This window comes from Prionailurus bengalensis, chromosome D1 (genome assembly GCF_016509475.1).
Source record: "Prionailurus bengalensis isolate Pbe53 chromosome D1, Fcat_Pben_1.1_paternal_pri, whole genome shotgun sequence".
NCBI classification, from domain to species: Eukaryota; Metazoa; Chordata; class Mammalia; order Carnivora; family Felidae; genus Prionailurus; species Prionailurus bengalensis.
Window position 1 is genome coordinate 39,840,354 of NC_057346.1, and position 16,868 is coordinate 39,857,221.

At 39.9% G+C, this 16,868-nt stretch overlaps 1 protein-coding gene across 1 annotated transcript in view; it reads right to left on the reverse strand.

Annotated features, from left to right (window-relative positions):
- The window catches only part of CEP295 (centrosomal protein 295), a 55,770-nt gene that overhangs the window by 8,926 nt on the left and 29,976 nt on the right, over window positions 1-16,868 (reverse strand). The window contains 9 exon segments of the mRNA XM_043579939.1: window positions 3,025-3,168; window positions 7,184-7,327; window positions 7,465-7,630; window positions 8,658-8,936; window positions 8,938-12,007; window positions 12,284-12,381; window positions 12,826-12,963; window positions 14,554-14,657; window positions 14,803-14,895. Coding sequence (XP_043435874.1) covers window positions 3,025-3,168; window positions 7,184-7,327; window positions 7,465-7,630; window positions 8,658-8,936; window positions 8,938-12,007; window positions 12,284-12,381; window positions 12,826-12,963; window positions 14,554-14,657; window positions 14,803-14,895 — 4,236 coding nt within the window.

Below are 16,868 nucleotides of genomic sequence, written 5' to 3' on the forward strand. Positions count from 1 at the left end.
TAAAAGATAACCCAGGCCACACATGCATATTACTCATATATTCATAATATTTATATTATGGATAATGAAGCAGAAGCAAAGCTAATACCAAATATTAGAGTAAGTACAATCTGTTCTTAAACACTTTTTTATTCTCTTCTAGTTCATTAAAAAATATATCATTGTGACCTAACTGTTCTAACCAATAAACTGTTACTCGGTTTCTTCAATACACACTACAATTTTCAGTAAAGAAACTAAGATATGGTGAATTGCAGGGTAAGTTGTTATTTTTTTCTTAGGCAGCTCATTCCAAAAGCTAGTTGGGAGATAGGAAATTAATCTGCAGTTTTTCAATTCATAATCACAACTCTACACGGATACCAAGAAGACTCCCCAAGAGGGAGGATTTGGGTACTGGTAAGAGGTGAAAAATAAAAATGAGAAAGGAACAAGGTCAGAGTAATTAACGATGTTGAAGAATTCAATGGACAGGTCCCCAAAGGCAGTTGGCAGAGAAAAAAGGGTCACTGGTTTGTCCCCGATAGACAGGGCCCATGATGAGATTACTCAAAAAGGGAAGTAGCATCACGAAAGCAGGGTAATGCCTTAAGCAGAGTAATCTTCCCATGCTACCCAAGAATTTCCTGCTTTCCTTCAGAAGCAAAGCCCCATTTCCTGCTTTCCTACAAAAGCAAAGGCTACAGAGCTTGAAGTTAGTGATCCCACTTAACCTACTAAAGAAATTTAGGCAAGGTGATGAAGACCTGGATAAAGAGGAAGGGAGGGAACAGAGAAGAAGTAGAAAGCTAGGACCTTCTTTTCTAAGACAGAAAAGATCTGAATCCAGGGATGATTATAAGAGAAAAGCAGTCCCTGAGAGCTAGGAGCTGACCCAGCACTATCACTGAGGCCTTGGTGTTCTGTTAAACATGAGGAATTTCATGGTACCAACAGAAAAGGCCATTCTGTGACAATGATGGATCAAGACAAAAATCAGGCCACTGGTATGCATGTCTAAACATAAACAAAACCATGAGTATTATCCAAACCATAAAAATGATCAAGCATCTCTTTGCCATGGCCTGAATTATTGAGACAGAAAGTGTAATTTTTATATATGTTTAATCTGTCAGACATAACTAAGAATGATAATTTAGAGGGCTGTCTGGGTGACTCAGTTGGTTAAGCGTTTTGGCTTAAGAGTCTTAACTTTGACTCTTGATTTCGGCTCAGGTCACAATCTCACTGTTCATGGGTTAGAGCTCCCGTGTCGGGCTCTACAGTGACATTGTGGATCCTGCTTGGGATTCTCTCTCTCTCCCTTTCTCTCTGCCTCTCCTGCGCGTTCTCTCTCTCTCAAAACGAAAAACCTTGGATAATTTATAATAAAGGCAATAGATGCTCGTTACGATTTCAAAAGTTATGAAGAAATAAAATTCTTCCTTTTCCTACCATTCACAAGCAACCACTTACTGCACTTTGGTGTTTTCTCTCTTGCCTTTTTTTTTTCTGAGTAACTGCTGCTTCTTTACTAAGCGTAGTTTTCATAAGCCTTGCACCATCATTCCTACCTCCTGGATACGTTTTTATGGTACCCAATAGTGGAAGTGCCCCTGCTTCTTGATAACATCCAATACTCATAAGCAAGGCCCATTTCCTTAAAGCCTCCCCCAGATCACCAAATACAGGCCCGAATCTTACGGTAAGTCCTTTCTAATACCTGTCCTGCAACACCTCACAGCTCCCTGTGCTGGGCATTCTACCTCCCTGCAACAAGTCAGAACATTCCACTTTGTTCAACTATGGCTATGTTCCTGGTCCTCTTTGGCTAGAGGATGGTTGCGGGTAGAATAAAAAGGAAATACAAGTATTCTTTGGCTAAATTTAGAAGAATGGTAACAGTTTCATTTTAAAATGTCAAAAACTCAGGGCACCTTGGTGGCTCAGTTGGTTGAGCATCCAACTTTCAGTTTTGGCTCAGGTCATGATCTCACGTTTTGTGAGTTCAAGCCCCACATGGGGCCCTAAGCTGACAGCACGGAGCCTGCTTGGATTTCTCTCTCCCCCTCTTTCTCTGCCCCTTCCCCACTTGTGCTGTTTCTGTCTCTCTCAAAAATAAGTAAATACATTTTTTAAAAAAGTAAATAAATAAAATATCAAAAACTCTAATTCACTGGAAATTAAATCCTTTGCAGGTATTTCAATCTCCAATTAAAAAGAGATGTAAAGAGAGAATGGCTCTCTCTCATCTCTCACTCTATTAAACGACAGTGATGGCTAAAATTAAAAGAAATCTGCTTGGAAAAGGTAACTGCTGAAAAGTATTGGCACTAATGAAGCAGCACTGAAACTATGCTTTGTAGGGCAAGCAATATTATACCTATAAAACAGAAATTTGTAAGTGAAGAAATTAATCTGGTTGTGTTTTGGTGGCAGGATTAAGTACTTTAAAATTTTTCCCTTGCAACTCTATTTTCCAAATATTTAAAAGTGAACATAAAGCACGTCATTTAGAATACCACAGAATTTTTTAAAGATAATATTTAACAGTATTAAGTTAAATGTGGATTGTTACAAATAAGCTTAAACAAAATTTGCAGAGGTTGCCAACTGTGAAAACTTTATATCCTCATATGCTTCCCATCAGCATTTATTTAGTGAAACAATTTAAAAGCAAAATTACCATTCTCTAAATAAACTCCACTTCCCTCATTCAACTTTTTGTGTAAACAGTACATGCTTTTTATGAAACAAAACAAAACAAACAACCCTACAATACATAAGCATATAAGATAGAAAGTGAAACCTGGCCTCCAACAAAGGTAAACCTGTACCAACACTTTGGTGATGATAATTCCATACAATTTTTACACCATAAAGACAGGTTTTACCCCCTTAATTTAACAAGTACACAGAACTGCACATTACGGATGCGCCATAAGGATTCTATTCCCAACCGTCATTAAAGTTATCTACCACTTGTCATTATAAATTACACTACAATAAATATCTCTGTGCACAGGAATTCCACTGGTCTCTCACCTGCTTCACTGGAGTTAGCACCACAGACGTTCTCCTGGGCAACCGGGTAAAGACAACCAAATGGTTCACAGTCCAGTGGGCTCCCAAAGAAACTTTGTTCTCGGCTTATTGAGACCCTCAGGGGATCCCTGTCTTGACAAGAATCTGCAAGGAAAAAAAAAAAGATGGACTCATTACATTTCCACAGTTAGTTAAAACAAAAATGGCAATTTAGGGGCGCCTGGGTGGCTCAGTTGGTTAAGTGCCTGACTCTTGGTTTTGGCTCAGGTCATGATCTCATGGTTCACGAGTTCAAGCCTTGTGTCCGGCTCTGTGCTGACAGCATGCAGCCTGCTTGGGATTCTCTGTCTCCCTCTCTCTCTGCCCCTCCCCTGTGCCATCTCTCTCTCAAAATAAATAAATAAACTTAAAAAAAATTAGAAATTAAAATTAAAAAAAAACCCCAAAACAAACAAAAAAGGCAATAGAGATTACAGATAAAAATCTGAAATTTTACACACCTGATGTATGTAGCAAGGAAATAATAACCGCTTAAGTTTTTCACACAGGCCTTTAAATTACTTCACTTCCATTTCCCTAACTTTAAGGCTGCTCCTAGTTCAAATACCAGATAATACTTCAGTATTGACCAATCACAGGATCAAGTTCCTGGAGAATTCACTAACCACTGATAGTATTCTAAGGTATGTGTTGATAGCATAAAGTCAAAATAACCATGGCTAATCTGTGGTTTGACATCAAGACAGAGGTTTGCTCTGGAGAGAACTGAGAGGCCATAGTTGGGAGGACGCGAGAGGACAGTCTACGGAGTTCTGTAACACTCTAGTTCTTGACCTGAGTGGTGGCTACATGGGGATGGCTATTACAGCGATAATCACTGAAATAAACCCTTATGATTTGTGCAATTCTCTGAATATTATACTTTGATACAAATATAATAATGAACAAGTAAGGAAATAGAGGCATGGGAGATACCCAAAAGTAGAAGCTAATCTACTGTGCACCACCTTAGAAAAACTTGGCAGTTAAAGGCACCGAATATTACATAAGGAAAGTGTGCACCAGGGAACTGAAGACAGGGACAATGCTTAAAAACATGTACTGCGAACAGACCCATCCCACCGCCTACATTTATCCCCAGAGGAGACTAACGATTTATGCTCTGGAGAAACTGAATCCAGTACACTCTGAACTCAGGGGGGGCTCGGCACTGAAAGAAAACAAGGGTGGGAGGAAGTAAGAGTGCCAAAAGGAAGTCAGGGGTAGTAAAGTCTGCATCCTCAATGCAGATTCCCCCCAGGTCTGGCTCCATAACAGCAACAGCCAGACTTGTATCAAGCTTGGCAGATCTTTCCTTGAAGAAACTAAACTCTAAACTGCCTCAAGGAAAGAACCACAGATACTAAATTGAGGGTGCCTCATGAGAAACCACCTTTTCTAATGAAGTCCAGCAGGAAACAGGGCCGCCAACTACACAATTTCTTTTTTTTTTTTTTTTTAACATTTATTTATTTTCGAGACAAAGAGACAGAGTCCCAGCAGAGAAGGAGCAGAGGGAGAAGGAGACACAGAATCCAAAGCAGGCTCCAGGCTCTGAGCAAGCTGTCAGCACAGAGCCTGGCGTGGGTCTCGAACCCACAAACCGTGAGATCATGACAGGAGCTGAAGTCGGACGCTTAACCAACTGAGCCACCCAGGCACCCCCAGAATTTCTAATTAGCCATGAGCATCCCACTCAAATATGCAAGATATTAGAGAAAAGCCTCTAAAAAAATCAGAAACAACAAAAAAGGAACAAAAGAATTTGGACAGAGAAAATACAGGAACCCAAACAAACAAAACACTATATATATATATATATATATATATATATATATATATATATGTATATATATGTATATATATATATATATATATATTCAAAGTAGTTAATTGCATTGGTGACACAACAGCAGGATGCTAAGAAAAATGAAAAAGACAGGAAGAGTAAGCTTTTAGAAAGTGCAATGTGATTGTCAAAATAAAAATTCGTAAGTGAGAAATACACTGAGGCAATTCTTCCAGAAAGTAAAACCAAAAGAAATGAACTATAGAGAAGAAAATTAGAGGATCGATATAGATCAGTGTTTCTCAACATTACTTTTATCATCAGTCTTTGTAGTCATTATTTCTTGCTCTAATTGCCTCCTACCTCCATGAAATTTTAGTAACTACAGACCTACTGCTTATCTTTTTCTGTACAACTGTGGTTTGGTACCTTTCCAAGAAGCAGTTTTTGTCCCTTCTGGAAGCACTAACACCCTTATTAACAATGCAGAACAGCTGTCCTCCAACTTCCAACTAGGTGTTTCAAGAGAAAATAGTGTGATCTTCCCTTACATTAGAGGTATTTAACAGAAGTATTAGCGTAAGAAGACATTCAACAGAAACTTTAAGCAAATAAAAAGTGACAATTTACTATAGAAAAAGGAGTTTTAGGGGGTGCCTGGGTGGCTCAATGGCTCAATTGGTTGAACATCCAACTTCAGCTCAGGTCACGATCTCGCCATTTGTGAGTTTGAGCCCCACGTCAGACTCTTGTGCTGACAGCTTGGAGCCTGGAGCGTGCTTGGATTCTGTGTCTCCGGCTCTCTGCCCCTCCCCCACTCGCACTCTGTTTCTCTCTCAAAAATAAACATTAAAAAAAAAAAGAAATTTTACAAAAAAGGAAATATAGCACACTAACTGAACAGTGAAAAAAACTTAACACGTTAGCATGATAGTAACTTAGCTGGATTTTTCCTGAAATGTATTGCCAAGGATAGTGGTAAATATAAGAAGAAACATAAAAGACTTGAAAAGTGGCTGTCTCTGGTAAAGTTAAGGGGTGAAGGGTGGGTAGGGGCAGGAAAACATGCTGTTTCATGTTATAACCTTTTAGCGCTTTTTGCCTTTTTAAACTGTGTGCCTGTCGTATTCTGACTAGAAGTATTCCCCAAAGAAGTGTGATAAAGGCTAGGATAAAAGCTCCCAAAGGCAGGGGGCAGGACACTTGATAGCTCAGGACAAATTTACAGGGAAGTAGCAGTGAACCCCACCCTGAAGGAAGGAGCGAGATCACGAAGGGCCTGCAGGTGACAGTAGGGACTTTGACTTAATTTAGACTTACTCCTCGACTCGAAGGGAAACCCGGTGAAGAGTTTCAAACACGGAGATGCAGAGGGAGACTACTCTGAATTTACCATGGGAAAATGAGAGTAAAGCTAGACTGGAAACAGGGAACACTGGAAGCTGTAGCAGCCACTCAGGAGTCTGCATGAAGTGAGTGGCAGTGGGCAGGGAAACAGGCAGGTGCCAGAGCGGAACAAGAACTGAGAAGTGGTGATGGGTTACTGCGTGTCAGAGAGATCGACACAAGGATCTGCTTGGATAAACTCAATCAATTATTTGCTTGAGTCTGAAATCTAAAAATCATTATATAACTCAAACAGGGCTATTTACTAAAGATCGCAGGGAGGAATTTTCCAGATAACTGCATCTAGGAAGAAGTAGAGAGAAGAACTATACCTGCTTATAACTGTTCATAAAGCCAGAATTTTAAGCATAATAATTATCCTCAAAAGATACACGAAAAGAGCAGTGAAGGTATTGAAGTAGAAAAGCAGCAAAGAAGAGAAAAAAAGAGTTACTCCTAAAGAAACAGGTTTAGAAGGCAGCTATGAAAGGAACCATAGGGAATACAGTAAATAGGTTTTCACCATACACAAGAAGAAATTAGTTCCCTAATGCCACATTTCTTTAAGTCCAAATTTTAAATACTGTTTATGTAAACCCATTTTTTTCTTTCATGAGTATTCGCAGTCTGTATCTTCAAAACAAAAATGTAGCATCCTGAAAAAAATGTAGAAAACCGGCAAACTATTAAACAGATCACATTTTATTGGGGCGCCTGGGTGGCTCAGCCGATTAAGCCTTCGGACTCTTGGTTCAGGTCATGATCTCACGGTTTGTGGGTTCGAGCCCTTCATTGGGCTCTCCACTCACAGCACAGGGCCTGCTTCAGATCCTCTGTCTCTCTTTCTCTGCCCCTGCCCCACTAGTGCTAGTTCCCCCTCCCAAAATTAAATAAATGTTAAAAAAATTAAAAACAAAACCCTATTTTATCAAACCGTATGTTTACCTAGTAGAGAAGTTCTGCCACTTGCTGGTGATTCTACCTCTTGTATAGCACTAAGTTCGTGTTGGTTCAAATCCAATCCACATTTAACTTTTGCTACAGGCGGCTTGGAAGATCTCCTGCCCAGTTCTTTGTCCAGATGCTTGCCTATCAAGTCAGAGACAAAGTTAGGCATAGTACAGATCTGTTAACATACGACAAACTTTTCTTCAGCCAGAGGGTTGCGGGAGGTGAAAGCAAAGAGTAACCAGCAGACAGTTAACAATAAAATGCAATTATCTTACCACTTTGCTTGGCACTACTTTCTGAAAGCAGCTGATTGTCATCGGAGTTGCTCCTAGTAACAGGCCTAATGTTTTCCTGATCGTCTCCTGCTAGGTCTTGGGGACGAGGAAGCCACTCTCTGAGCTTCTGACTTTGCACGTCATTTCCAACTGTGGGCTGACTTATCTGAAAAAGTGGACAATTGAGGGTGGGGATGACACAAGATGAGAGATCATGTGAAGAATTCATCAGATGTGTACTGCCCTTCTTAAATTAGAACCTCAAGCAAATAAATAATTCCATCACTCACACTATTACAGCTTTATACATTAAAAAAGATGAGAAATGCTTCTTATACAGAAACCATATTCCATTGAAAAGTACAATGTTGGACTTAAAACTCAGCTTCCACTGTATCTTTCATAAGACATTCTACTTGAGTACTCCCCCCTGCTTTTCTTTCCCCATTACTTTTCCTTAAAAAGACCAGTAAATCCCTAGAACTCAAGTATTCATGAACTCATGAACTCAACTCAAGCTTCTCTTGAACATCAAAGGATTTAAGGAGTTCTATTTAGACTAAACCATAGATTTAGGAAGTAACCTTTTAAAATAAAATAGACACCTTCACACTCAGAATATACTCCTGTCTCCCCTACTGAGAACATGGATGTCTACGTGACCGTGGTAGAGTCTGCCCTCTAATTCAGTAACAGGCAGCAGTTCTAACTGTCCATCAGCCCTAAAATCATGCGGTAATATGATCACTTAAGGAAAAAGATGGTACTAATTTTGATTCATATACAATTGTCCACAGAGTGCTACACAGAAAGCACAAGACTTGCTATCTGCATAAAAGAAATTCCGCTATTCTGCAATTTAACCTTTTGGTAAGTTCAAAACCCTTTATGATAAAACTTCAAATGACAATCTACGTTTTTAATGGTGTTTGCACTTGGCTATGTCAAACTACTGGCCGAAATCAGTTGGGCTTCCAGTAACTATTAACCTCCGAAACACCATGCACGGTAGATCAATTCTTACTTTTTAATTTCCACATTGTTTAAGGTAGAAAAATAAAGCAGTTAAGGTCAAACCACTTATTCTCAATAACTAAGAACTTATTCAGGCCTGAGATTAAAAAACATTTAGCTTGTCTGGGTTGGGTTACGTCCATTATTTAATTTCTAGGCATTCAAGTTTAATTACATACCTGACCGTATTTAAAGAAATCCTTCAAAGTCTCTTGATGTTTCTGTATCTGCTGCTGCAGTGTCGTCTGTCTCTGTACAAGCAACTCTTCTTGGGCTTTTTGGCTGTGATGCAGAACTTGCTTTTGTAGATCCAACTGCTTCTGAAATTCCAGGTTATCTTGCCGAGTTAAGACAGGTGGTGAAAAACTCAAAAGCCTATCTTGAAATCTGGGGATCACAGAATTGCCGGAGGGAGCTGCATGTTCATTCTTAGAGGAATACAATCCACAACTGTTTTTTAGATTTAACTTCAGCAAAAGGCAGCGGAATAAATGAATGCTCTCTTTTGTGAGCTGAAAACAAAGAGGAAAGAGCATGCTCAGAAGACTCACTTTCAATCCACTGTGTGTGTTTGTTTAATAGAAGTTCTTCCTGGACTTTCTCATTAGAAAGCACCACTTCCCTTTGTAAGTCCAACTGTGCTGTCGAAGTGTCTTGCTGAGGCAGAACGGGCTGTGATAAACTCGAAGGTCTGTCCTGTGATGTTGAGATTTCAGGGTGACTTACAGGAACAGTACTGTTACATCTGGGTACAAAAGGCTTTTGGATTCTTTCACAATTGGCAACAGGCGGTGCTACCTGGGATAAGGGTGAAGAGCCAGTCTGCTCAGATGAGACCTTTTTCTCCAGTTTACTTAGTCTTTGCAAAAGTAATTCTTCTTGGACTTCCTGTCTAGATCGAATGGATCTCCTCTGTATATCTAACTGCTGCTGAAGTGCCTTCAAATCACCCTGGTGAGGTTGGATAAAATGCTCAGCAGGTAACTTTTCCTCAAATTTATACTGTCTGGGCAAAACCAATTCTTTCTGGGTTTTCTTGCTGCACGGAAGGGGATTTCTTTGTGCAGACAAGTGTTCTTGTTGAAGTGCAATCAGGTGATCTGGCTGGGTTAAAACAGGTTGTGATAAATCTAAAAGCCTGTCAGGCAATCTTGGTATCTCCAAATTATCACTCTTAGCTGAACAAGGTTCTTGGACTCTTCGAGATTCACTAAGGGGTAATGAAGCAAATGAATGCTGTGCAACTGGGGGGAAGGAAGAGGCGCCAACCTGTTCAGGAGATATTCTTTCCTTCCACTCACTCTGTTTATGCAAAAGTAATTCTTCCTGAGCTTCCTGTCTAGATCGAATGATAGCTTCTCTCTGTATAGCTAACCTTTCTCCAAGAGCCTTCAAATTATCTTGTTGAGGCTGGATAAGTTGTGATATCCTCAAAAGCCTATCCTGCAACTGTGGGATCTGAGAATGGCTTGAAAGAATTTTAGTATCACTCTCTGTTGAAAGGGCTTCCTGGGTTGTACCAGATTCAGCAGAAGGTAATGAGGTAAATGAAGGCTGTCCTAACTGGGGCAGGAATGAGGAGTCGGTCTGTTCAGAAGATAGATTCCCTTGGGTTTTCTGGCTAAAATGAAGGGCCTCCTTCCCCAGGCCTAGCCACTTGTGGTGTTCCTCCAAATCATCCTGTAGAGGTAGTATATGTTGTGGAAACCTCAGAAGTCTTTCCTGAACTCTCGGGATCTTAGAATGGCTTACAGGAACTGTACTATCACTCTGGACTGACATAAACTCCTGGACTCTTTCAGACTCTGCTACCTGGGACAGGGATAAAGAGGTGCCAGTCTGTTCAGAAGAAACCATTGTTTCTAATTCACTTTGTTTGTGTACAAATTCCTGGGTTTCTTGTTTAGCACCAAGTATCACCCTCTGCACGTGTAACTGTTCTTGACGTGCTGTCAAATTTTCCCACTGTGGCAAACTACGAGGCTGGTCCTGAAATGCTGGGAGTACCAAGTCACTTGAAGGAACGGTACTCTCCTTCTCAGATAAAGAAATTCTTCTAGGCTCAGCTTTAGCAGAAGGTTGTGAAGCAACTGAACACTGAACAACCACTGGTGGGAATACAGAACTCATCTGCCCAGACATACTGTCTCCCAAATCCCTTGGTCTCTGCAAAAGCAACTCCGCCTGGGCTTCAGGCCTCGCCTGAAGAGCGCCCTTCTGTGCCGTCGGCTGTTCTGGGAGCAGCTTCATACTATCATGCAAAGGTAGGAACTGCTGTAGGAAACTCAAAGACCCATCCCGAGATTCCTGGATTTCAGGCTGGCTTGAGAGAAGTCCCTTCTCACTCTCAGATGAATACTGCTCCTGGATTTTTCCAGAATGAGTGCCGGCAGAAGGTCGCAAAGTCAATGTATGCTGAGCCACCTGAGATGGGAAAGAGGGGGGTTCAGTCTGTTCAGACCATATTCTTCCATCCACTTCACTCTGTTTATGTACACATAATACTTCCTGGGCTTCTCGCCTAGCCTGTTGGCTGTCCCTCTGAATATTTAACTGTTCTTGGAGAAATTTAAAATTATCTTGCTGTGATAAGACAGGCTGTGAAAAACTCAAAAGCCTATCCTGAAGTCGTGGGACCCCAAGATGGCCTGAGGAAACTGCAGTATCATCTCTGATTGGAAAAGATTCCTGGATTCTCCCTGATTCAGCTCTGGCAGAAGGCAGTGTAGCAAATGAATCCAGAGGTACTAATGGAAGGGATATCGAGAGGCCAGTTTGTCCTTCCAATTCTTTTCGTTTGTGCAAATGCAATTGTTCTTGAGCTTCCTGTCTTGACCGAAGAATTTCCTTCTGTCGGTCTAACTGTTCTTGGAGAGCCTTCAAATTACCCTTCTGGGCTGTGATATTCTCTGAGGATGGCAAAGACTTATCCTGTATTTGGCTGATTACAGAAGGACTTACAGGAACTGTACTTTTGCTTATGGTTGGAAAGGGTTCCTGGATTTTTCCAGATTCCACTGTAGCAGGCAGAGAACTAAAAGCACGCTCAGCTGCCAGTGGTTGGAATGAAGAATGTTCAGTTAGCTTAGAGGGTATATGTTCATTGTTCTCTGAGAATCTTTGCTGGGAGTCTAAAGTTTGAGAAGTTGTTGCCGTAGACGTTTCAGCTATTTCTCTAGGATCGTGTAATATTCGCGGTCTATCATATGACAAAGGCTTTGAAAGTGTATGAGAATCTTTATGAGGCAATTTATAGTCTCCCTGTTGTACTTCACTCCGTGAGAATTGCTTAGGCTGTTCCTCTGACTCCAGAGACTGCTTGGCTAAAACATCTGAACTCAACTTGGGTCTCTGACCTTGGTCTCGATGCTCTGATATAACAGTGGGTCTTTCAGATTTCTGTGGTGGTACTGTTACAACAGAATCAGATACCAATGAAGTGGCTAACACGGGTGGGTACTTTGCTTTTAACATAGTCTGATATTCGAGTAATCGCTTCCTGGCTATTTCCACAGACTGTCTGTGAAACCTACCAAAAACAAAGACAAAAAACAAACATTGTTCTTTCTTGAGGAAAACATGCCCTATATTCCCAAGTGTTCAATTAACCCAAGTATTAAATTTAACCAACAGCAATTCAGGGTTGGCTATTATGACAAAAAAGGAACAACATTCATATTGACCTCTGAGAAACCTCTATGTTGTAGTTCCAAGAGAATCCCGATTTGATCTTCATATAAACCAAATAATAAATCCTGCAGATGCAGCCACACACTATCACAAGAAACCGTACCCTAGCTAATACCTGTTTTGCTGTAAAAGCTGATGTTGATAGTTACGAATCATCTGCCTGTGATTATCTTCATCGGATTTGACGGCGTGTGATGCTGGAGCAGTGCCGACCTAATGAAAGACAAAGCCACTAGTTGAAAGGCAAATCTAGAAACAAGTCCTAAAGTATTTTACATAAACTGAAGTTCGATGACTGTAAACTTTCACATAGCTTTATTTTTCATACAAAAGACTGGCACTTCCATTATGAAGAAATGAAGTAACCCACCATTCTCCTTTAGTGCCAAGCCCAAGAGCTCAATGTACACATTACATATAAATCATGGTCATATACGATGGCACCCTCTAGAAACTGAAAGGTAAAAGCCATCAGATTTGTGTAAGTATACCTATATCTACACACACACACACACACACACACATACATACAGCACTAAAAGAAAAAAAATTACCAAATAAGATTAAAAATGCATTTCACTTTCCTGAATGCTAAGATTGCTCATATTTTCTTATCCCTCAACAATCTATGTAGGGATGAGATTTCCTGCATCTTACCCCAGTCTGTTGAGTTCTTTTTCTTTTTTCTTCTTCCAGCTGAGCCCTGAAGCAATCAGTTTCTAATCGTAACTTCTGTTGTTCAATTTGTTCAAGTAATTCCAACTGCTTTTGCTTCTGCTCTTCGATTTCCATGATCTAAGTAACAAAAATACTACTGATCTATTAACGACAAACTCAACAAAAGTTTACATGCATTACATTGAAAGGAAACTGATCTCATCACCAAGAGTACCAGCTGTCGAGAAGAAAGTGGTAATGTTTTCTCTCTTATTGCCACTGTTTTATCTGTTATGATGCTCGACCAAATTCTGTGCTCACACCTTTAATTTTCCAGTGTTCTCAGTAAGAAAAATGACTAGAGAAATTAAATACTAAGGCCTCACAAATAATTTGATTTCTTAGGCCCACCCATGAAGGGGTGCAGTTAACTAGAGGCCAAATAAAACATGAGCAACATTCTGTGTCTTTTCTGTCAGACATGAAACAGATGAAGACAATGGCAGAGGGGTAACACATAAACTCTAATAATTACACCAACACACACACACAGATCCAAGTAATTAGAACATGCCAGAGGAACCTCGAGCTTCTTGAGCACGGGACTAGTGTGACTGGTTGCCTGCTAAAGAGGGCATCTCGTACAGTCCCTAGAACACACATAACAGATAAATACTTACTGAATAAGTAGAACAAGGAATGAATGTGAAGTTTTATCAAGAGGAACACTTCCACTAGAGATAATGAAGAATGATCTGGTTTTGAAAACAAAAAATGTCTCAATGTGGTATTTTACCTATTCCTGATCAGGCAGTAGTGGCTACGGCCGAGTTCTTGTCTTCACCTTCCTTTCTTTCCCTCACTCATAGGAGCCACTGAATTTGGACCGTTTATATTTCAGTAGTACCTCTAGAAGTACACTGGCTACATGTGACTATTAAAATGTAAATGAATTAAAATTAAATAAAACTTAAAATTCAGTTCCTCAGTGGCGACAGTCACATGCCAAGTACTCAACAGCCTATGTAGCAGGTACCATACTGGACACAGATATGGAACATTTCCACAGCAGAGAAAGCTCTATTGGACAATATCACTTTAAAATATTGATTAGAAAACACTTATCTGAGAATACTGGCTCATAGAATTCTCACTCCCCAACTGTATTTATATAAAAAACTATGACTATAAACTGGCTTAGTAACAATTAACCACCTTCAAGGTAATTTGTGTTAAAAAAAAAAAAATCTTTTATTAAAGCTGATGGGACCAAAATTATAGTTAAGGAGGTTGAATTTACAATTTTTCTTCTGAAAAAGAGTATTTCAGAAAAACTTTTGAGATTTATAAAGCCTAGCTGAGTATCTAATATTATGACAGGGACTCATTTATTCAACGAACATTTATTGAGCACTTACTATTATGTATAAGGCACTGAACCAGAAACTATGTAAAATGAATTGAATTTTTAAAAAAGACAGTCTCTGTCTTTAAAGAAAAATGGTAAGTTTTACAGGGAAAATAAGATACATACAAAAGTATTAAATACAAAACAGAATGTAATAAGGGTTAAATGAATAGTTTATAAGCAGAGATGAAGTCCTTTCTAACAAGGTAGAAGAAACAGTATCAAAAGTAGCCAGATAGGAAGACAAATTTCATCGATCAAACAAAATTATGGTACCTAGCCGAAGAAAGAAACCTCTACAAATAAAAAGTTCAGATTACCTGTTTCTGCCTTGCTGCCATTCTAATTCTGGCTGCTTCTTCTTGAGGATGAAGCAGAACCGAACTCTGAGCTACAGTTGTGATGGGCTGAGTCTCATTTATTTCTAGGAGAATCCCCAAAACAAAAATTAGTTTCAATAATTTAGAATTTTGACACCACTATTATTCTCTTTATTCATTTGTTACATATGTAATTGTATTAAACAAAGAATGTTAAGCAAGCTTAATCTGAGAATGTGATAAAAATACCTTGTTCCTTTTCATAGTCTGTATCCAATGCAAGTGGTTTCTCTTCACTACTAAGTGGTCCAGAGTCAACTGTTAAAGTATCACTTTCAGCAACTGTAAAGATACATTATTATGAATGTATTATCACTGTCAAGCTTAAATCTGAACAAAGTAAAACAAACAAACAAACAAAAAAAACAACTTGCATTCAGATTAACAATTCAATTTTGGTTCATCTATATGTCTTATTTAGTTAAGATCCAGTCATGTTCCAGATGACCACATATTTTATCCATTAAACTTGAGCCTAATAAAAGAAGACTGATGGGAGACGAAAATTGTGAACCAAAAGGAAAAAATGAAGAACTGATTAAAAAGGTGTACTGATAGTTCCAAACACAAGAGAAAAGCATAAAAGAGTAGAATAAGCAAGGTACCAAAGTTTAAAAAAGAGAAGTTTAAGGAAAGTCCATTTTTATTTTAAGTTTATTTTGAGAGAGAGTGCAAATGGGGAAGAGGCAAAGAGAGGAGGAGAGAAAGAATCTCCAGCAGGCTCTATGCCACCAGCACAGAGCCCAAAGAGGGGTTCAATCCCACAAACTGAGATCAGGACCTGAGCTGAAACCCAGAGTCAGACACTTAACTGACTGAGCCACCCAAGTACCCTCCTTGACATTTTTAGATAGCAGGATTTTGGTTATTTATTAAATCAGAGCAGAGAAGGAAGTTAAATCAGTTTTTCTGATCATATCAGGGGAGCCAGGAACGCTGCATCAAGCACTCATTCATTCACTCACTCACTCATTTATTCAGCACCTACTTATGTGCTGCATGCTGGGGACACAGTGGCACATTTTAAAAAGGTGGACAGGAGGCTTTACAGGTAAGTGGGCAGACCGAAACATTACGTATTCACCTTTCATCTTCAGAAAAAATTATAAAACTAGAAACTGGTAGGTGCTATATAAGAGAAATAAAGGATTAGATAGTAGAGTACTATAAGCGAATCTGAATTAGGCTAGGGGCTCAGATGAGATTTGTCTTAGGAAATGACATTTAGGCGGACATCTGAAAGGTAAGGAGGAATCAGCTGGGTAGAGAATGTGGGGATGTCTAAGAATGAATATCAGGTGTAGTCAGACAAGGGGGAGAAAGAAGCAAGATGAAGCTGGAGAAAGCCCACTCATACAGGGCCTTTCAAAAAATTAACTTGGTTATGACTGAAGATGAATCCCCCTTTTACTGAATTCCGAAATCATATTCTCTCCTACTTTGTTGGCCAGTCCTTTTTACTACTTTGCTGTCTGCCCTTCTTTAGTTATCTGCTAAATGCCGGAGTCCCTCAAATGGTCTCCTAAGTCCTCTTCTCACCAAATTCTTTCCCCTGAAAGAGTTCCCATGGCTTTAAATACATATATACATCTGACTTTCCAAACTTACCTCTCTTGCTTTAAGCTACTCAATTATTTCAACAAATACTAACAGCATTTTTTTATGTACAAGGCACTTGTCTAAGCCTTGGGGATACAGCAATGAACAAAACCAAGTTCCTACCCTCAATGGAGGTTATACCAGGATTGGAGGACGTGCAGGGTGGACAGAGTGTCAAGGCAAGAAGCAAATAAGCCAAGAAAGTAAATTTATGGTCTAGGAGATGCTGGTAACAGCTATGGAGAGAAAGCAGGGTAGAGGGGATAGGGAGTGAAGGGTAAGGGGAATGGGGGAGAGGAGTAACTTGCCATTTTGTATAGAGTGAACAGAGAAGGCCTTTCCGAGAAAGCCAGGTCTCAGCAAGTATCTGAAGGAAGAGTAAGGCACAGAAATATCCAAGAGCATCCCAGCCAAGACCAGCAATCTGCAAAGACCACGTGAGTCATGTCTGCTGTGTGCACGGAACAGCCAGGAAGACAGTGCGTATGGTGAGTGGCTCAGGAGGGAGGTGTGGCTGGAAAGGAAGTCAAGAGGAAGTAGGGTGAGAGAGGTGGTGGGAGAGAGGTGCGTGCGCGAGCAGATTATGCAAGGCTTTGATGCCACTATAAGCACGTTGGTTTTAACTGCACGAATTGGGTAGTTGTTGGAGGGCCTCC